Below are 20,304 nucleotides of genomic sequence, written 5' to 3'. Positions count from 1 at the left end.
CAACGGATCCAAGCAGAAATAAGTATTTAAGAATGTTTTCTTAAGGGAAAGGGAATAATCATAGTGGAAATTAACTAATGTTGAAGGAATTATGCCTAGCAGAAAGGGAAGTACATTGCTAAATCCAAATAAATAGTGAACATAAAAAACAGCAATCATCGTATTATGTGCTTTCAAATATATGGAATTTAAACACATGGCGATAATACACAGGGAAGAAGGGGATTAGGAGTAATAGTATTGTAAATTCTTCTCACTATCTTTGAAATGGTAAAGGTAATGTACAATAGACTTAAAAATTGATGATGCCCATTACATTAGCTGGAATCACCACAAAAGAAGAGTGAAAAAAGATGTAACTAAAAATCATTTAGAGGAATAAATGTAATAAAAAATATTTTTTAATAATAAACATACTTGAATAATACAAAAATGCAAGGAAGGAGAAAAGAAGGAACAGGGAACAGAGACAGATCAGATGAATAAAAAACAAATAGTAATACGGTAAATTTGAATTTTGACACATCAGTCATGAGTTATCAGTGATCAGTAATATTGAGTAATTGTAAATGGAAGAAATCCTCCAAATAAGACTGTTAGGCTGATTTCAGAAATTATTTGCTGCTTCTAAATCATTTAGATGCAAGGAAAAAGATGGATAAAGATCTATCATTAAAACATTGATGAAAATAGTGCTGATGTAGCTACATTGACATCTGACAAAGTAGATGTCAAAGCAAGGGTCACATAGATAAAAAGATACAATTCACAATGAACAAATGGTCTCCTGTCAAAAAGTGTCAAATTCTATTTGTATGGGCACTTAGTGACAGAGTTTTAAAATTCATAGTAAGAATTGTGATAAAAAAGAATAGACAAATTCACAATCATAATCTTAGTGAGAGATGGTAACTCATTTTTCAGTGAAAGAACATAAAAAAGAAACTGAAACCCAAAATCAAATCAAATGAAATCAAACCCTTTAAGTCAGAGTAAAAAGTAAATATATGGACAGTTTGAACAAAATGTCATGCTGACATAAATAGATAGTTAACCTAACTTGAAAATTCAGAATACACATTCTTTTCAAGAACATATAGAGATTAGACATATTCTGGGCAATAAAGCAAATCTCAACAAATGTTGAAGAAGAGAAATAACAGAAAGTTTCTACAGCAGACTTAAGCTAGAAGTCAACACAAGATGAGTTAGAAAATTTGCCATGGTGGAAATTAAACCTGTGTGACTGAACAGCCCACAGATCAAGAAAGGAGTCACAATGGAACATATTTTGAAGTGAGAGAAAACGAATGTCCCCATATCAGACGGGCGGAGGAGGGTCAGGGCAACTCTGGTGCAGATGGCCCCTCATCAGTACCCTTCTCCCATTGTTGGCTGCACACTCTGTAATTCTCTGGGCTCAGCTGGTGGTGTGGGCTCCGGTCAAGGTCAGCAGGCTTGGTCACTGCCCGCACAGCCCAGGGATCATCAGAGTCTCCATGAATTATTGTGACTCTGGTATTTCTTGTTTTCACTGAGGGGAAGCAACGTGGAAGCAAGACTGCAGGGGTGATCCTGCAGCAGTTGGAGGGAAGTTCTCAGGGAACAGTCCTGGAAAAGTGCAGAGATAGGGAATGTTGCATACGTGTCCCTGTGTTCAAGGCTTTTGTGACAAAGGGAGGAAAATGGGGCCTCCTGTGCTGTCTTCTGTTTGGTGATGTTTGGAGGTACAAAGCAGGCTGATAAGGAGGAGGCGTGGGCTGGGGCTGCATGGGACACAGCTGAGGAGGGTGACCCAATCACAGTGGCAACCCCCTTGGTGCTGAGGCCAAGCAGCATGTTCCTGAAGATGCCGCTGCTTTTGGGGCTCATTGTGCTGGGCACTCATGTCTGGACAATTCAAAAAGAATTTGTTGACATTAGTAAGAATGATGATTATTTTATGGGTTCAGTGGAGTTTGCCATGGCTCAGTTCAATGAGAACAATGTGGAAGAGGATGCATACAAGTTGTTGGAGGTCAGGAGAGCCCAGCAAAAGGTGAGTGAAGCCAAGGCCAGACTTGGTCCTGATGAAGCACCCTAAAGTGGGCACGATGTCCCGGGGGCTTGAGTGTGGAGGATCCCACCTCTGACCATATGCCGAGGAGACAGGAGAGTGTACTTCCTCCCTGAACAGGGCACAGGTTTACGTGTGCACCAGTGATGTGAGAGTGTGTGTGTGTGTGTGTGTGTGTGTGTGTATATGTGTGTGTGTGTTGTTGGGCACAAGTGAGTGTCTTGTGTCAGTTGCAGGAATTCCTGAGCCCCAAACAAAGTCAATTTTCTAGACCTTTCTAGGTCAATCCAGCGAGGAGAGATCTTCCCTGGGTGATTTCTTCTGTATTTGAGCTCTTTGTCAGTTTTCTTTTTTCTCTTTAAGGAAATAAAATCGTAAGCCTTACTAACTTTCTGTAGAAGTGTAGTGAACAGCCAGAACCTGCCTGCTTTCTAAATAGCCACCTCAAAGGACCTTTGCAAGACAGGTCCTTTGTGCAACCAGCTTCCACATGAAGAGAGAGTGTCCCCAACACCCCCCAACAGCCTTTTCTGGAGGCCTCCCCAGAGGCCAGGGCCCTGCTCCCCTGCGGAGGGGCCTGTGTGAGCTGATAGCGCCAGCACAGGCTGAGTGGGGCTTGCGGTAGGACCAGGAGTGGACCCCGAGACTCTGCTGCCCCTGTGTGTCCAGGGCACTGGCGCTTGACTGCAGGCGTTGGGATCAGGAGGAGTGCAGCAGGGAAGACTACTGCAAGCTCTAGGTGTATTAAGGGAAACCTTTCTGTTGCTTATATACTTGTAGAGAAATTGCACATGACATGTACATGCTATTTACATGCATATTCTGGTCTTTCACTGCCCTTCTGATTGGTTCTATGCCTTTCCTTTATTCATTCATGAGAAGCAAATATTTAGTGACTGCTTTATAAATTCCTTTTTTTTTTAAATTGAGGTAATTTTGATTTACAACATTGTAGTATGATCTAAAAGCACAGGATCACATCCTTCAGGTGCATGTTATTACACACCACCAAGACACTAGAAGTCCTCCACCACAGCACATGTGCTGCCTTCCCACTTACTCTGCCCCCTTCTACCTCCTCCTCTGGTAGGAGGGAGACAAATTCTACAGTCAAATTTCTAGTGTTTGTTATTGGTTTGGTTTTATCTGACTCTTTGTTTTATTCCTTTATATTCCACATATAAGGACAGCATCTAGTATCTGTCTTTCTCCTTTTATTTCACGTAGAATACCCCCCTCCAGTTCTATGGAAACAGTATGGAGATTTCTCAAAATATTAAAAATAAATCTACTACATGATTTAGCAATTCCACTCCTGACTATCTACCCAGAAAATGCAAAAACACTACTTCAAAGGGACACATGTGCCCCCTATGTTCATTGCAGCACTATTTAGAATAACCAAGTTATAGCAGATAACCTAAATGCTTAGGTCAATAACCTAAATGCTTAAAGACAAGATGAATGGGCTAGGAAATGCAGTACAGACAGACATGGCAATACTACTCACCCATAAAAATGATAAATTCTTGCCTTTTGCAATTTCTTCTTGACAGAGGTGGACAATGATATTTTTAATGGATTTGGAGATGGGCCGCACAATTTGTAAAAAACATGAAGATATTGATGAATGTCCCTTGCAAGAAGCACCAGGAGATAAAAAGGTTTGAGCACAAAATCAGCCTGATATACCGTGAATCTTCTTAGAGTGCAAAGTAATAGCAAGGAAGGGATATTAGAAAAACCGACAGTCCTCTATGTCTCATTTACTTCTCATAACAAATGTGTGAGGTTTTTCCTCCAAGAAGTAATTGTCTGTGATAGCAGCTGAGTGTCCTATCATTTAACTCTCCCTGGACATAGCATCACCTTCGATCACAGGTTTAGGGTTCAGTCCCAAGAGACTGCCTCCCACTTCAGGTGCTAATTGCCATTAGTAGGTGCCCAGGTTACCCACAACTTTATCCAACTTGGCTACAAATCAGAGCTTCCCATGACCTCCTCCTTCTTTGAGCTTGACCAATTTCCTAGGGAAGCTCACAAAATTCAGGGAGGCCCTTCAGTTTACCTATTTATTTATTTGTTTGTTTATGATTTATTTATTTATGCATACAAGAACTGGGGTACAGGCCAGAGGTGTGTGTGTGGGGGAGAGGATTCTCCAGAGACAGAGTGGGGAACAGAACAGCAGAGTGACTGAAATACACTGCTGAGGGGAGAGTGGGCGAGTCAGGAGAGGTCTGCTGCGCCATGTGGGTATCTCCCTGGCTGGGGATCGAACTTGTGCTGCAGTGGCTGTGGATAGCTTTATAGGTTGTGTCTTAACCCCTTGCGCCACCAGGGAGGCCCAGTTTACCAATTTAATGAAGACTATGATAAAGGATACGGATGAAGATATACTTAGGGTAAGTTCTGGAAGGGTCCTTAGCACAGGAGCTTCTCTCCCAGGGAGCTGGGTGAGTTATCCTCGCAGTGTGGAGGGGGACCTCTCAGATGCCATACTAAAAGGATTTTATGAAGCTTCCTCACTTAGGCATGCTTGATATTTAATTCCATTTTAGCCCCTGTCCCCTCTCTGTAGGATGGGGTGCAAGATTGAAAACTCCATGCTTCTAATCAGGGTTTGGTCTTTCTAGTGACTGGCTCCCATCCAGGGGTCATTTAGGAGCTTCCTGGAGTCACCTCAGTAGAATTTTATCTCTTAGAATTTTATAAAGTTTTCAGGAATCCTGTGTCAGAAGCTGGGGGAAGAGACAAATAGATATTTTCTAGTATCTCAGGCCTGTGGGAGGAGGCTTAGGAAAGTCATCAGGGACATGCCAATGTAGAATGAGGGGTTCTGTTCCCCACTATGTCTGGTGCTCTCCCAGGAGGAGAAAGGTTCATCTGCTATTTAGTGGGCAGAGGGATTGTGCCCAGCCCGACCATCTCCTGGGCATCTGCCAGCTCCCTCGGAACTCACTAGTGTTCACGCAGCATCAGGTGCGTGGGGGATACCCATAAGGGCAGGAGTGTTCCCACCAGGTACCTCTCAGAAGGCTCCAGATGCAGGTGGGTGGATTCAGCACTCCTGTCCATCATCCTGGTGGAGGCTGGAGCTTCTCAATTCCTGCCCTAGGCCACTGTTTGAATTTGCGTTTGTTTACTTTTGTAGGTTCTAATGCATCCTGAGTTCCTATGTGCTACATACTACAGCACTATATGCTAAGTGCTCTCAGCGTGTTACATTGTTCTAATTTTAAGTTTTATCATTCCCTCTTTTAGGTGCTCTGCACTTTTATTGTGGATGCCCGCCCTTGGTTTTCCCAGTTCCTGCTCTTGAACAGCACCTGCCTGCAACTATAGATGCAAAGGAGTCCCGATTTCTCCCAGCAGAAGTCCATTTTCCTCTGGAGAAGGACAGTCTGTAGTCCTAGATGTGTAAAGCACCAGGGGGAATTAAAGGCATTTGGAGAATTTTTGGCGTCCCTGTCAGTTTTGCACTCCCTTGTCATTTATTTTCTACCTCAGTGAGCGACAACTGTTGGAAAATGTATCTTTATTCCCTAAGTCATGTGAGTCCCTCCTTACTGGTTCTGAATAGTTTGTACCTTTCTTCCTCCCTCCCTTCGCCCACTCCCTTCCTTCCTGTGTTCATCTTTCCTTGCATCCATACAACCATTTGTCCCCTTCTCTCTCTCCCTACTTCCCTCCATCCATTACCCTTTCCTTTCTTCCCTTCCTTCCTTCCATTTGTGTATTTATTACTCCAATCTCTCCCTGCCCCTCCTTGATTCCACTCTAAGGGAACACAGAGAATTTTGACAGGAAAGAAACACTTGTGTCCACTCAGCTTCCATGTCTGGACCAGGTTCATAGTGAGTGGTCCCTCTGCAAAGGGTCATCCCCATCACAGGGGTGGAGGACACGTGACTGAAGCTGACAGAAAATTCTGCCCATCACCAATTCTCTAGGGTCTCTGAGGAAGGCTCAGCAGATGGCCACTCCAGATCCCACCTGCTTCCTGATCCTGTGTTCCTCCAGGGTGTGAACACCATTCACCTTCCCCGGAACAGGCACTGTGGTGACAGACACCCTCTTATGGTGGACATCTCTACAGATGGCAGAGAGATGGAGGATGTGGGGCACGTCTGGGGACAGAGAGGCCGTGGCAGTGCTGTGGAGGAGTACTTCAGAAAGGAGAGGCCAATGGATCTTTCATCTTTCCTTCCAGATTTCTGGGAATCTGATTTGAGCATCACTTATTTGAAAGTCTGTCTCTCTCCAGATTTATCTGTCTGCATGATGTGTCCACAAACAATGAGGAGAGGGAGTTTTCCCCACATGACTCTGGGTAGCTCCACTGGGCACAGCACAAAGGCAGTGGCCTGTATTAACTCTGGTTCTTTGACCAAACAGTATGTAGCTTTTCCAACCTCTCCCCACACTCTGAAAGAGGCATAGATAAATTTATGAGGGTGGTTGTGTGTGGTCAGCAAAGCTGCTTTTGCCCACCATTGGCTTCAGAGCACTCAGCACAGAGTGGGGAGCCATTGTTTATGGGTCCTCTGTGACCAAGGATAGCCAGGCCCTCCTGAGCTCTTCTCTCTGTTGCTCACCAGTAAGCACCTTCACCTCAACTCCCATTGCATTGAGGAAAACTTGATTTCTGTTCCTGCTCTTTTCAGTTTTGCTCTGTTTGAACTCAGATTCAATAGAGTCATCAAGGAGCTTTTCAAATGTTTCTTGTGTGAGGCCAGGCCCTTTGGAGTTAGGCCCCAGATGCTGTTACTTCACAGCCTCTGCTACTGAGCAGTGAGCCCCTATGAACACCAGTGTACAAATAGAGGTGCCTGACTCTGACCAGGGCCTCTGTATGCTGGTGTGGGTCAGAAACATGGCCTTTTGGGGACAAGGCCATAGCTATGCTTTATGGAAGTTACAACAATTTTACTGAGGGGCCCCCTCCTGTCATCATCTGCGATATATAATGCAACCCAAAAGGGCTGCAGGGAGAACAGCCAAACCCCCAGTCCCGGGAGGAGAGTATAAAGTACCTCTGTCTTTAACTCATAGAAGTCACAAGCTAAAGATCAAAAAATATATACAAATTTAGAATCCATTTAATAACTTTAACTTTGTATCATTGACAAGATGTTCACTTAACTTCTCCATGGCATTGCTGCCTTGGCATTCATTTTCTTTGGCAAAATGATTGGAAACTGACACATACAAGCACATGGCCAAGTTAGCAGCCAGCAGAGTCCCCAACAAATGTTAGGTCCTAATGTGATCTCCCCAATAGCATTTGTGAACAACAGTGTCTCCCATCCTCCAGAGCCTTCCCCTTGGGTGCCCCCGAACCCTATATAACTTACCCAAACACTACTTTTTAATTTGAGTTGACAGGTCCAGCCTCACCCCAGAAATCCCACTCACAGACCCTGATAAACCTGTGTGCCCAGGTTCTGCCCTCTCTGACTGCATTTTGCCTTGACCTCCTATGTGACCCCTCCATGAGGCTCCTCATATGTGCTGAATATTTCCTCCAGGACTTGTGAGTGACTAAGTTTTCAGTTTCATCTTCATTTGTGATTCATTGTTGGACCATGACTCATCATCCAGCATCCTGTTTTCCACTCAATGAGTGTTAATTTGACAAAATCATAATAATTGTATAGAACATTCACCAACAATGTCAGAACACATATTCTTATTGAACTGAAAGAACATTTATCAAAATTGAACATGTTCTGATCCATAAAGCAAAACTCGATGGATTTCAAAGAACTGATAGCACATAAAATAGGTTCTTTGGGCACAGTGAAGTTTAAATAGAAATTAAGGAGCAAAAGATTTAAAAATTCAGCAATACACCTTTAATTGTACGGGCTAGAGAAGTAAACTTAATGCAGATTATGGTGTATTTTTGGAGCAAATGATCGAAAGCTCATGATGTAACAATATGTGAGATGCTGCCAATGTTTAGCTTTAAAAGGGGGGTTAAGTCTGGACATACATACATCTTTAGATGGACAGGAGGATGATTGGTGACTAAGTCTTTCTCTCTCAAGACATTGCAATAAAAGAGCGTAAATGAGTGAAAGAGAAAATTAATAGAGAGGGTCGCTGGAAGGGATCATGCTCAGGGAAATAAGCCAGAAAGAAAAAGAAAAATACAGGATGGTCTCACTCATAGTAGGAATCTAGAGAACTTAAATAAGGGACCAGGAAAATGAATAACTATAAGAAAGTGAAAATCAAAATCAACAAAAAACTATGAACCAGAGACACTTTTTGGGGGGTGGGTGGCGGGAGGGGAGGGATTGGGGTCAGATTGAGGGGGTTGCAATTGTATGGGGAATATAAAAATAAAATTTATTATTAAAAAAAAAAAAAGAAATCCAAGCACTGATCTTTTGGAAAGTCTAATAAAATTGCTAACTCGGCAAGAGAAATAGAGAACAGAGAAGATAGACATAACCCACATCAGGAAATAAAAAGAGGCCTAGTACAGACTCTGCAGATCTCAAAATGTGGACTGTGGAAAGAACAGGCATTGGAAACCTGTAACTTCTCAGGCAGGAGGACATGATGAAGTTCCAGTAGCCTTTGAAGCAGGCTGCTGCCTCCTCGTTGTGATTGCCCTAATGGGGGGTCCTCATATGCCACCTATCAGCTGTTTATTGATGTTGACCATGTCCCCACTTCTTTCTCTTCCTGTGCTAGCCCTAGTCTCATCTTTATAATTGTTCCCACAGCTGTGCCTCAGGCCCTGTGTCCTTTCTAGTTACATCAGCAATGTAGAGGTGTCTGAATTACACATGACTGAGGTAGGAAAATCATCCCAGTGCAGAGCATTCTAATGCACATGAGCAGCACAATGTATTTCCTGGTCTGCTCACTCCCACTGTCTAGTTCTCATCCTAGGTAGGGCACATATTGATCCCACAGTTACTTTGAAAAGAGCCTGACACATTGATAGGGCAAAGGTCAAAGACCACAATTGGTAGAGCTGGTCGAGAATGCATGCTGACCCAGGGCTGAACTTTCCCAGCCTCTGATCCCGTCTCATGCCCATGGCTGCCATATTTGCAGAGCCCACCTCTCATACTAGCTTCATTCTTGTCCTGGGTGTTGTCTTCACTCACCTCAGGACATAGAGATGCCTCTCTCCCCTGCCAGTCCTGGCCAGTCCTCTTGGAAAGTAGGTTAGCACCTACAGAGGACAGGGGGAGATGTTCCTGAGGTCAAGGGTTGCAGTCAAGGTTAGAGGTAGACCTGGTTTTTACCTCAACTCTGCAGAACTCTGGGCCCATCAGTATTCCAAATGGTCTCTGGGACTCTGCCAGTCTTGGGATGCACAACAAGAGCACAGTGACTGTGCTCAAGGCATCCACCCAGGCCTTCACAGGGCTGAGCTAGGACAGGAGGAGACTGCCCTGGAAATAGGCAGGAGACAGGGCATGTTGCACTCAGGCCCCGGGGTTAAGATTTATGTGACAAGGGGCAGGAAGGATGATGCCTGCTTTGCCTTCTGCTTGCTGGTGACTGGAGGGACAAGGCAGGGAGTGGAGAGGAGGGACTGGATAAAGAATCCAGTCAGCAACTCAGAGCTTCTGTGGGGCAGGACTTCGTGGGTGAGGAGCCATAGAGCTGCAGCTACCAGCTCCTCCCACGCAATGCTGACCTGCAGCGCTGCTGTTGACAGCATGTTCCCCAAGTCGATACTGATTCTGGGGCTCATTGTGCTGGGCCTTCATGCCTGCACTTGTAAATTTGTGGACATTGCTAAGAGCACCACTTACTTCACCCTGTGTGTGGAATTTGCCGTGTTTCAGTACAACGAAGCACAGCCAGATGAGTTTGCCTACAAGTTGCTGTGGGTGCGACGCAGTCAGCAAAAGGTGAGCACCCCTTCCCTGTCCTGTCTCCTGTCCTGTCTCCTGCACCCTATGTCCCCTGCAGCCAGGCCTGGGGGTGAGTCCTTAGCCTTAGGCTGCAGAAAAGGGTAATGGATTTTTAGTTGTGTAACTATTTTTTTTTAATATAAGCATCATTAGTAGTACTCCAATTTTTTTTTATTGTTTTGTTTCCCTGATGAGTCGACACCCTGAAATACTGGGGAGAAGAAAAGAGGTTGAGCAGAGAGGAGAGCATTCAGGGCAGAGACTGAGCTGCATTTTGAGGGAGAGAAAGAAAGTGCTTCATCTGTTCCAGTTAAGAGAAGTGGATGGCAGGAGTAGGCCTTCATGACAGATAAGAGAAGGGTGAGCTGGCAAAATGAAACAAGGAGGAAAGGCAGCGGGGACGGGAGCTCAGGGAAGATCCCGGGAGATGATCTCCTGCAGGAAGCAGGCCAGCCTGGACTGCACAGCTGCGGGGGTTCAGGCCTCGACTGGAAGGGACAGAGAAGGCAGGCGGGGACATGTCTCAGCATCCTCTGTGTCATCAGTGACAGTGAACAGGCCCCAAGTTCCACTGAAATAGTGGAAGGCTGGGACAAGAGTGGTCAGTGCAGGCAGGCAGGGCTTTGGTGAGGCAAGGAAAGAGGGAATGTTCAGGAAGGGCCTCTCTCAGACAGGCAAGTCTGGAAAACTCCAGCCAGGTAGAGTTTGGGGACCAGAGGGGAAAGATTCCTAGGGAGGCTTCTGGACTATGACAAGTCACAAGACCGTGCCCGGCACAGAGGGCACTACATCCCTCAGGCAAGCCAAGACTAGGTGGCTTGCTGGGTACCAGGTGTTGTGCTGAATTCTGGGTCTATGTGGTAGATGTGGGGTGCACTGACATGGGGTGTGAGAGGAAGAGAAGGGTCAAGGATGGACCCTAGGCTTTTGTCCTGAGAATGAGGTAGGCAGTGACTCTCTCAACTGAAAGGATGACGAAGGAAGAGGAGAGGGGGCCATGAAGAGATTTGGACGGACCACACCACAGTATTCTTGAAACAAGCCATGGAATGGTCTAGAAGGCATTTGGTTATTGTACCTGAAGGTTATAGTTTTGGCTGATAAACTTTTAGTGGCATTAGCATCTGGTGATGCAAGCATTTCCTAAAATGTTTTTTTCTTTCCACTTCCTGTACTTTTGACTAGATTAAAACTTCTGTCCCAGAGTAATTCTGTCCATGCTCAGATTCAGGTTCCCATGAAAGCGCCCTGAAGCAGGCTTGATGTCCCAGGGATCTATGGGAGGGTCCCAGCTCTGACCACAATCCTGGAGAGATAGGAGGCATGATACCTGGTAACCCCTTCCCTGCATAGAGCACACCCCTTCCCATGTACTGACCCTCTTCAGCCTCATCCAAGTCCTGGACCCAGGAGGCTCCAGATCCCCCAACACCAACGCTACTGCTGTTTCCACATCCTAGCTTATGGTCAGGGTGACAGTGCATGGGGCTTTGTGTGCATGAATGGCATGTGTGTGTGTGTGTGTTGCTGGGCACAAGTGAGTGTCTTGTGTCAGTTGCAGGAATTCCTGAGCCCCAAACAAAGTCAATTTTCTTGACCTTTCTAGGTCAATCCAGCGAGGAGAGATCCTCCCTGGGTGATTTCTTCTGTATTTGAGCTCTGTCAGTTTTCTTTTTTCTCTTTAAGCCAGGACCTGCCTGCTTTCTAAATAGCCACCTCGAAGGACCTTTGCAAGACAGGCCCTTTGTGCAGCCAGCTCCCACATGAAGAGACAGTGTCCCCAGCACCCGCCAACAGCCCTTTCTGGAGGCCTCCCCAGAGGCTGGTACAGGCTGGCTCTAAGCAGTGGGCTGACCAGGCCCTGGCCCCGCTCCCCTGCGGAGGCGCCTCTGTGGGAGCTGATGGCGCCAGCTTGGGCTGAGCGGGGCTTGCAGTAGGACGGGGAGTGGACCCCAGGACTCTGCTGCCTCTTTGTGTCCAGCACTGGTGCTTGACTGCAGGTGTTGGGATCAGAAGGAGTGCAGCAGGGAGACTGCAGTGTGCATATGGCCAGTCTTTTGTAAGAAAATGGAGAATTAGGAGGAAAAAGTGAAGTAAGAAACTAAAAATGATAAGAGAAATTACATAGCAATTACATACAATTATTTGGATGTATCTGTTTACATCTTTTACCTACTTTTCTCTGTGGTTCTCTCTGCTTTTCTCACTAGTGCCAAGTAAATATTTCAGTGTAGTTTCTATGATTTCTTCTTGACAGATACTTAGTTGGACATATTTGATGGACTTGGACATGGGTCGCACAATTTGTAAAAAACATGATGAAGACATAAACAACTGCCACTTGCAAGAAGGCCCAGGAAAGAAAACGGTTTGAGAATCAATAATATCAAGGAGGGTTTTGGGAGGAGGCTTAGGAAAGGTACCAGGAACACTCTTGGGCTAGAAGAGAGGGTCTGGCCGCTCCCCACCAGGTCTGAGGGTCCCCTAGAAGGGGTCATTGTTAGAAGATAGTGCTCCCAGCAAAGCTGCACTGAGCCCAGTGCTTACAACCCAGCTGGCTGAATATATGACCTTTGTTCTGCATGGAGCCCCCCTTTACCCCCAGTCTCTAAGCTTCCTGAGACCTTGAGGTTCAGGCAGATTCTGTTCCTCTGTGTCCTCACTCTGCCTTTGCTCCTATTTTCTGGGTTGGTGGATGGTTTAGTTTGCTTGAATTTCTCCCTTTTGTTTCTTAACTGAAGGTGTTCAGGTAAGTCCAATTTGTTATTTTCCTCTGAGCTAATGTCCAGCTTATGGCATCTTGGACCCTGGGGATGAGTGCATCAGTGTGATGCCTTAATGGGCCTGGTGCCCCTCCAAGCACAGGCTGGGTAATTTTCTCCTTTTGCAGTAGATTTGCAGCTACTGCTAAGTGTAGGGGTGGGGTGCCCAACAGATCATCTCCCATATGTGCCAGCTCCCTCATGCAGCATCAAGTTTATAGGGGAGGGCCCCTGAGAGGCAGGTGGTAGCCCCACCAGGCACCTCTCAGAAACCTCCAGACTCAACTGCATGGATTCAGCAATCCCTGCCCATCCTTGGTGGAGACTTGAGCTTTTCAAGCCTTACCCCAGGACACAGTTTGTTTTTGTTTATCTTTCCTTTGAGAGATTCTAATGTATCTTCTGTTCTTACTGTATGCTAAGTGTTCCCAATGTGTTGCATTGTTGTAATTTTATCTTCTTTTTTCTTTTTTTCTTTTCAGGTGAGCTGTACTTTTGTGGTGAATATCATCCCTGTACCCATCCATTTCACCCTCTTGAATAGCACCTGTCTGCGGATGAAGATTAGGGAGGACCCTGTCTTTTCTCAGGAAACAGATTTCTTTTACTATGGAGATTGACAGATTGTCTATAGTCCTATGTTTGTTCAGCACTAGAACAAATAAAGGCATCTCAGAGCATTTTCTGGATCCTGTTCAGTTTTGTACTCTTTCTTATCATTTGTTTTCCTTGGATGTTGATGCCAGTTAGGAGTCAGGAGAATTTATCATTAATGTCTTACCGTGCTTGTAGATGTAGGCTATTTAGTAAGTCAAATTCCTCAGTTCATTGAGGCTCTCCTTACTGTTTCTTAGATGTTATGTTTACTCATTCATTCATTTTTTTCACTGCTCTTTGGCCATCCATCCATCTATCCATCACAATCCATTTATTCCATCATCCCATCATCCATTCATTCCATCCATCTGTCTATTCAGCCATCCATCATTTGTCCATCCACCTATTATCCATTGATTCATCTACCCATCATCCATCATCTATTGATTCAGTCTTCCATCGATCTTCCCTTTCACTCATCCATCCATCCATCAATTATCCACTAATTTATCTCTTCATTATCTATTCATGCAATATTCCATCCATGCATCTATCCATCCACGCATCCATCCATTCATCCATCCATCCTTCTACTTGTTTGTTCATTCATGCATTGACTCTACTCAAAAAGAATGTAGACAATTTTGACAGGTATATACATCTGTATCACCTCTGCTTCCATGTCTGGGACTAGGTTCATAATAGGGTGACTGTTCTGCACAGGGTGAGAAGTTGGTGACTGAAGATTACTGAAGACTCTGCTGGCTTTGGACCCCCTTAAAGCATCTGTACCAGGAGATATGATGCTGACAAGAAAGTATTTTCTAGGCCTCTGATGATAACTGAGAAGGCAAATAGCTCTAGTCTCCATGTCCCTACCTTCCCTGCAGATATCTATATTCCTCCATTCCACCCAACCTGATGAGCATCTCTCTCTTCTTGGATCCTGGTGGTGAGCATCCCTGCAGAATAGAGAGATAGGGGGTGTGGGGCATATCTGGGGATAGAGAGACAGTGGTAATCCCATGGAGGAATGCCTCAGAATGAGAGGTTGACAGGTCTTTTCATCTCCTTTATGCATTTGTGGGGATCTGATTTGAGTGCTTTCTAGTTAAAAGTCTGCCTCTTTTTTGATTAACACTTTTCAAGAAGAGGTGTTGGTACAGGGTTTACTAAGACATTTGGAGACAGCTTCCTGGGTCTTATACAAAATTAGTGGCTTGGGTCACCTTTGGTTTTTGACTGATTTGTATATAGAAAGTGTAACATCTCCCCTCAATTGAAAAGGAACACATGAGTTTTTGGGGTTCTCTATGTATATTATCATATCATCTACAAATAGTGATAGTTTGACTTCTTCTTTTCCTATTTGGATTCCTTGGATGTCTTTCTCTTGTCTTATTGCCCTGGCTAGGACTTCCAGTATTATATTGAAAAGCAGTGGTGAGAGTGGACATCCTTGTCTTGTTCCAGATCTTAATGGAATTGCTTTCAGCTTTTCACCATTGAGAATGATACTGGCTGTTGGCTTGTCATAGATGGCCTTTATGATGTTGAGGTATGTTCCTTGTATCCCAAGAATTTCAAGGGCTTTTATCATGAATGGGTGTTGCACTTTGTCGAAAGCTTTCTCAGCATCTATTGATATTATCATATGGTTTTTATATTTCTTTTTGTTGATGTGTTGGATAACGTTGATTGATTTTCGGATGTTAAACCATCCTTGTGTCCCTGGAATGAATCCTACTTGGTCGTGGTGAATTATCTTATGGATACATTGTTGGATTCTGATAGCTAAAATTTTGTTGAGGATTTTTGCATCAGTGTTCATTAGGGAGATTGGCCTGTAGTTTTCCTTTTTTGTGCTGTCCTTATTCGGTTTTGGTATTAGTGTAATGTTGCCTTCATAGAACGTGTTTGGTATTGTCCCTTCCTTCTCAATTTTTTGGAAGAGTTTGTGAAGGACAGGCACTAATTCGTCTCTGAATGTTTGGTAGAATTCATTTGTAAATCCATCAGGCCCTGGGCTTTTGTTTTTGGGGAGGTTTTTGATTACCATTTCAATTTCACTGCTTGTAATTGGTCTGTTTAGGTGTTCTATTTCTTCTTTATCTAGCTTTGGGTGATTGGAGAGTTGTAGGAATTTGTCCATCTCCTCTAGATTGTTGAACTTGTTTCCATATAACTGTTCATAGTAGTTACTGATTATTCTTTTGATTTCTGCTGTGTCCGTTGTGATTTCTCCTCTTTCATTGATGATCCTGTTTATTTGTGCTTTCTCCCTTTTTTCCTTTGTGAGCCTGGCTAGGGGTTTGTCTATTTTATTGATTTTTTCAAAGAACCAGCTCTTGGTTTCATTGATCTTTTGGATTGTTTTTTTAGTTTCAATTTCATTTATTTCTGCTTTGGTTTTTATTATTTCTTTTCTTCTACTGGTTTTGGGGTTTTTTTGTTGTTCTCTTTCTAGATCTTTGAGCTTCGAGATTAGGTTGTTTCTTTGAGTTCTTTCTTGTTTCTTGATGTGAGCTTCTATTGCTATATATTTTCCTCTTATTACTGCTTTTGCTGCATCCCATACATTTAGGATATTGGTGTCCTCCTTGTCGTTCAATTCAAAGAATTTTTAAATTTCTTCTTTGATCTCCTCGTTAGTCCAGTGGTCTTCCAGTAGTGTGGTTTTTAATCTCCATGAGGTAGGAAAGTTCCTTGCCTTCTTTTTATGGTTTATTTCTAGTTTGATGCCTTCATGGTCAGAAAAGATGGTTGATATGATTTCAATCTTGGTGTATCTGTTGATGTTTGTCTTGTGCCCCAGTATGTGATCGATCCTGGAGAATGATCCGTGTGCGCTTGAGAAAAATGTGTACTCCGTTTTTTTGGGGTTTAGTGTTCTATAAATGTCTGTTAAGCCCAATTGCTCTAGGTCCTTATTTAGAGCTTTGGTTTCTTTACTTATTTTTTGTCTTGTTGATCTATCCATTGTTGATAGTGGTGTGTTGAAGTCTCCTACTACGTATGTGTTTTCTCTGATGTCTGTTTTCAGAGAGGACAACAGTTGTCTGATATATTTTGGTGCTCCTTCGTTTGGTGAGTATATGTTAATGAGTGTTATTTCTTCTTGAAGTATTGTCCCCTTGATCATAATGTGGTGACCATTGGGGTCTCTTTTTATCTTTTTGAGTTTGAAATCTGTTTTATCTGATATAAGTATAGCTGTTCCTGCTTTCTTTTTTGGTCCATTTGCTTGTAGGATTGTTTTCCATCCTTTAACTTTGAGCCTATTTTTATCTTTTGTAGCTAAATGTGTTTCCTGGAGACAGCAAAAGGTTGGGTTTTGTTTCTTAATCCAGGTTGCAACTCTGTGTCTTTTTATTGAAGAGTTTAGTCCATTTACATTTAGAGTTAATATTGATATGTTAGCATCTGTATTTGCCATTGTGTTTGTCTTTCCTTTGATTTTATTTATTTATTCTTTTAATAACTTTTTTTTTTTTGGCCTTCTTTCATTGTTATTCGTCCCTCTGTGGTTCTGGCTTTAGGACTCCTTGTAGTATTTTTTGGAGTGGGGGTTTAGTTGTAATGAAATTCCGGAGTTTCTGTTTGTCTGGGAAGGTCCATATTCTTTCTTCAAAGAGGAAGGAGGAGAGCTTTGAGGGATAGAGTATTCTTGGTTGGCATCAATCAGTTCAGTAAAGTGGCAGGATACAAAATCAACACGCAAAAGTCAGTAGCCTTCCTATACACAAACAATAAATCTGAAGAAGAAGAAATCAAAAAAACCATCCCTTTTTTTATTGAAACAAAAAAAAATCAAATATTTGGGAATAAATCTAACAAAAGAGGTAAAGGACCTATACAAAGAAAACTATAAAACACTGTTAAAAGAAATAGAAGAAGACACAAAGAAATGGAAAGACATCTCCTGCTCATGGATTGGAAGAATAAACATTATTAAAATGGCCATCCTTCCAAAAGCAATATACAGATTTAATGCTATTCCAATCAAAATTTCAATGTCATTCTTCAAAGAAATAGAACAATTATTGATGAAATTCATATGGAATCACAAAAAACCCCGAATAGCCAAAGCTCTCCTGAAAAAAAAAAGAAGGGAATGGAGGCATCACACTCCCAGACTTCAAACTATACTACAAAGCCATAATCATCAAAACTGCATGGTATTGGAACAAGAACAGACATACAGACCAATGGAATCGAATAGAAAATCCAGAAATAAACCCACAGAGTTATGGTCAACTAATCTTTGACAAAGGAGCAAAGACTATGCATTGGAGCAAAGAAAGTTTGTTCAATAAATGGTGCTGGGAAAACTGGGTCGCTACATGCAAAAGAATGAAGCTTGACTACTATCTCACACCATGCAGAAAAACCAACTCAAAATGGATTAAAGAACTAGACATAAGACCTGAAACCACAAAATATATAGAAGGAAATATAGGCGAAACACTACGTGATTTGCACATCAAAGACATCTTTACAGACACATCACCCAAAGCAGTGATAGTGAAGGCAAAGATAAACAGCTGGGACTCCATCAAATTAAAGAGCTTCTGCACAGCAAAAGAGACAATAACAAAAACAAAGAGAAACCCCACCAACCGGGAGAACATTTTTGCACCCAACACTAATGATAAAGGACTGATCACAAAAATCTGCAAAGAGCTGATGAGACTCAACAACAACAAAGAAAATAATCCAGTCAAAAAATGGGCAGAAGAGCGAAAAAGAAACTTCTCTGAAGAGGAAATGCAAATGGCCAACAGGCATATGAAAAAATGTTCAACATCACTTGTCATCAGGGAAATGCAAATCAAAACTACCATGAGATACCATCTTACACCAGTGAGAATGGCACATATTAAAAAAACTAGTAACAACAAATGTTGGCGAGGGTGTGGAGAAAAAGGAACTCTTCTGCACTCTTGGTGGGAGTGCAAACTGGTCCAACCACTGTGGAGAGCTGTGTGGAGATTCCTGGACCTACTAAACATAGAGCTTCCATATGATCCAGCAATTCCACTCCTAGGTATTTACCCAAAGGACACAGAAACATCAATTCCAAAGAACACCTGCACCCCTATGTTTATAGCAGCACTGTTTACAATAGCTAAGCTTTGGAAACAACCCAAATGCCCAAAAATAGATGACTGGTTCAAGAAGATGTGGTACATATATACCATGGAATATTACTCAGCATTCAAAAAAGATAAGCACATGCAATTTGCAGCAACATGGATGGCACTGGAAGGGATCATGCTCAGCGAAATAAGCCAAAAAGAAAAAGAAAAATACCGGATGGTCTCACTCATAGCAGGAATCTAGAAAACTTAAATAAGGGACCAGGAAAATGAATAACTATAAGAAAGTGAAAATCAAAATCAACAAAAAGCTATGAACCAGAGACACTTTTAGGGGGGCGGGGACGGGAGGGGAGGGATTGGGGTCAGAATGGGGGGGCTGCAATTGTATGGGGAATATAAAAATAAAATTTATTATTTAAAATAAAATTAAAATAAAATAAGAATAAAAGAACTGACAAAATCCTAAAAAAAAAAAAAAAAAAAGAAAAGGAACACATGAAAATTCACAAGGGCAGCTTTGTGGTCAGCGAAACTGGCCTACTGACTACCCTTGGGCAATAAAAACACTCAGGGTCTAAAGGAGATAACCATTGTTCCTGTGCTATGGAGAGCTAGACTGCTGGATCATCCATGAACTCTACCTGATGTTCACAGGTGAGCACCTTCACCTCAACTCTCAATACACCTTGCGAAGCCCTGGTGTCATGATTTTTTCACATATGTCAGTTGTTTTCTACTTTGATCCACATAAAAACCACATAGATTTCATGTTTTGTATCATCTAGAGATCAGGCACATTCTCCATCTCTACCATAGAAAATTGTTGTGACTTCACATCAGAAATACTTAAAATCTTCGGGTGATTGGCATTTGTGGTCAAGGATGGGAAATGGTTTTTTTAGGAGCTTCAATATTTAGAAATTATGTAAATTGCAGCGAGTGGATTTTTGCGTGGTCTGTGTCTTTCCTTTGTTTCTGCTTTCACAGCACATGAGATTAAAAACATGGTCACACTCAATGGTCAGAATCAGGGGTGTGTGAGGGTTTTTGACAAGGTGGATAAATTTGGGGTCTATCACCACTGTCACTGATGAACCCACTCTATTAGATTTTGAGTGATGGTGTCAGTCAGAAGAAGGAGTAACCTTTCCTGTTTGACTGTGCCCTGGAGAGATCTCTCCAGATTCAGTCCAGTTACTAGTTTTCTCAAATCAGTAGGGATTAAACTTATACTTGAAAGGTATAAAACAAGCACACAATAGAAAAACTGACATGTATTTTAGAAATTCTTTATATGCATGAAATCTACAACATTTTATGAGATTGCCTGTTATGAAAAAGACGGGCTTTTCTAATATGGACGCCCTGCCATCAAGAACTGTATGTCAGGCATTATGTCTAGAGGCACGTCTAGACGTAAGTGTGACTTCACTTTAAGTTGATGTTTCAGGCTGAGCTCACTCTGGGTTAGTTTGGGTCTATTCCACATGTATTCTGGGGCTCAAATTAGATTGTTTCACACCAGGAGTTCCCAGACCAACGGCCCAGACACTAGGTACTTCCACATGATGTATTCTCAAGCTAGGTGGTTTCTTTGAAAAGGAAACATAGGCCCCAAATGGAGGTGCCTGCACTAAGCCCACCAAGACTTAATACCTGACCTATCTGCAGTGTGAATGTCCTGCAGGAATGTAGCGCCGACTGGGCAATATAGAATTTTCTGATCAGTTGTCCTTTTTATACATTCCCCAAAGGAAAAATGAGATAAGACCTTTTCTCATTCCCCGTGGGTAGGTTATCTAAGCCTGAAATAACCTCCCTTTCCTCACGTAGCCTTACTTCTGCATATAAAAACTTTCATTTTGTACAACTTTTTAGAATGCCTTTCTACTTCTTAG

General features: G+C 42.9%; 2 protein-coding genes across 3 annotated transcripts; both read left to right on the top strand.

Annotated features, from left to right (window-relative positions):
• Nucleotides 1-1,543: 1,543 nt before the first annotated feature.
• Nucleotides 1,544-5,522, top strand: LOC119253374 (probable cystatin-16). 2 transcript variants are annotated; one of them, XM_054699175.1, is made up of 4 exons: nt 1,544-2,038; nt 3,613-3,720; nt 4,398-4,461; nt 5,321-5,345. In XM_054699175.1, exons 1-3 carry the CDS (start codon nt 1,718-1,720, stop codon nt 4,446-4,448), a joined length of 480 nt encoding a protein of 159 aa, XP_054555150.1. In that variant the 5' UTR covers nt 1,544-1,717; the 3' UTR covers nt 4,449-4,461; nt 5,321-5,345. The 2 variants fall into 2 exon arrangements, with proteins under 2 accessions (XP_054555150.1, XP_037376829.1); XM_037520932.2 differs by lacking the exon at nt 4,398-4,461 and having other exon boundaries at nt 1,552-2,038; nt 5,321-5,522.
• Nucleotides 5,523-9,662: 4,140 nt separating this feature from the next.
• Nucleotides 9,663-13,387, top strand: LOC119253361 (probable cystatin-15). Its single transcript, XM_037520926.2, has 3 exons — nt 9,663-9,942; nt 12,203-12,313; nt 13,190-13,387. Exons 1-3 carry the CDS (start codon nt 9,718-9,720, stop codon nt 13,325-13,327), a joined length of 474 nt encoding a protein of 157 aa, XP_037376823.1. The 5' UTR covers nt 9,663-9,717; the 3' UTR covers nt 13,328-13,387.
• The last annotated feature ends 6,917 nt before the right edge of the window (nt 13,388-20,304 follow it).

Source organism: Talpa occidentalis, unplaced genomic scaffold (assembly GCF_014898055.3).
Source record: "Talpa occidentalis isolate TD23 unplaced genomic scaffold, MPIMG_talOcc4v2.1 talOcc4.10, whole genome shotgun sequence".
NCBI classification, from domain to species: Eukaryota; Metazoa; Chordata; class Mammalia; order Eulipotyphla; family Talpidae; genus Talpa; species Talpa occidentalis.
The sequence above is the reverse complement of the archived record's forward strand: the minus strand, read 5'-3'. Positions and strand labels throughout refer to the sequence as shown.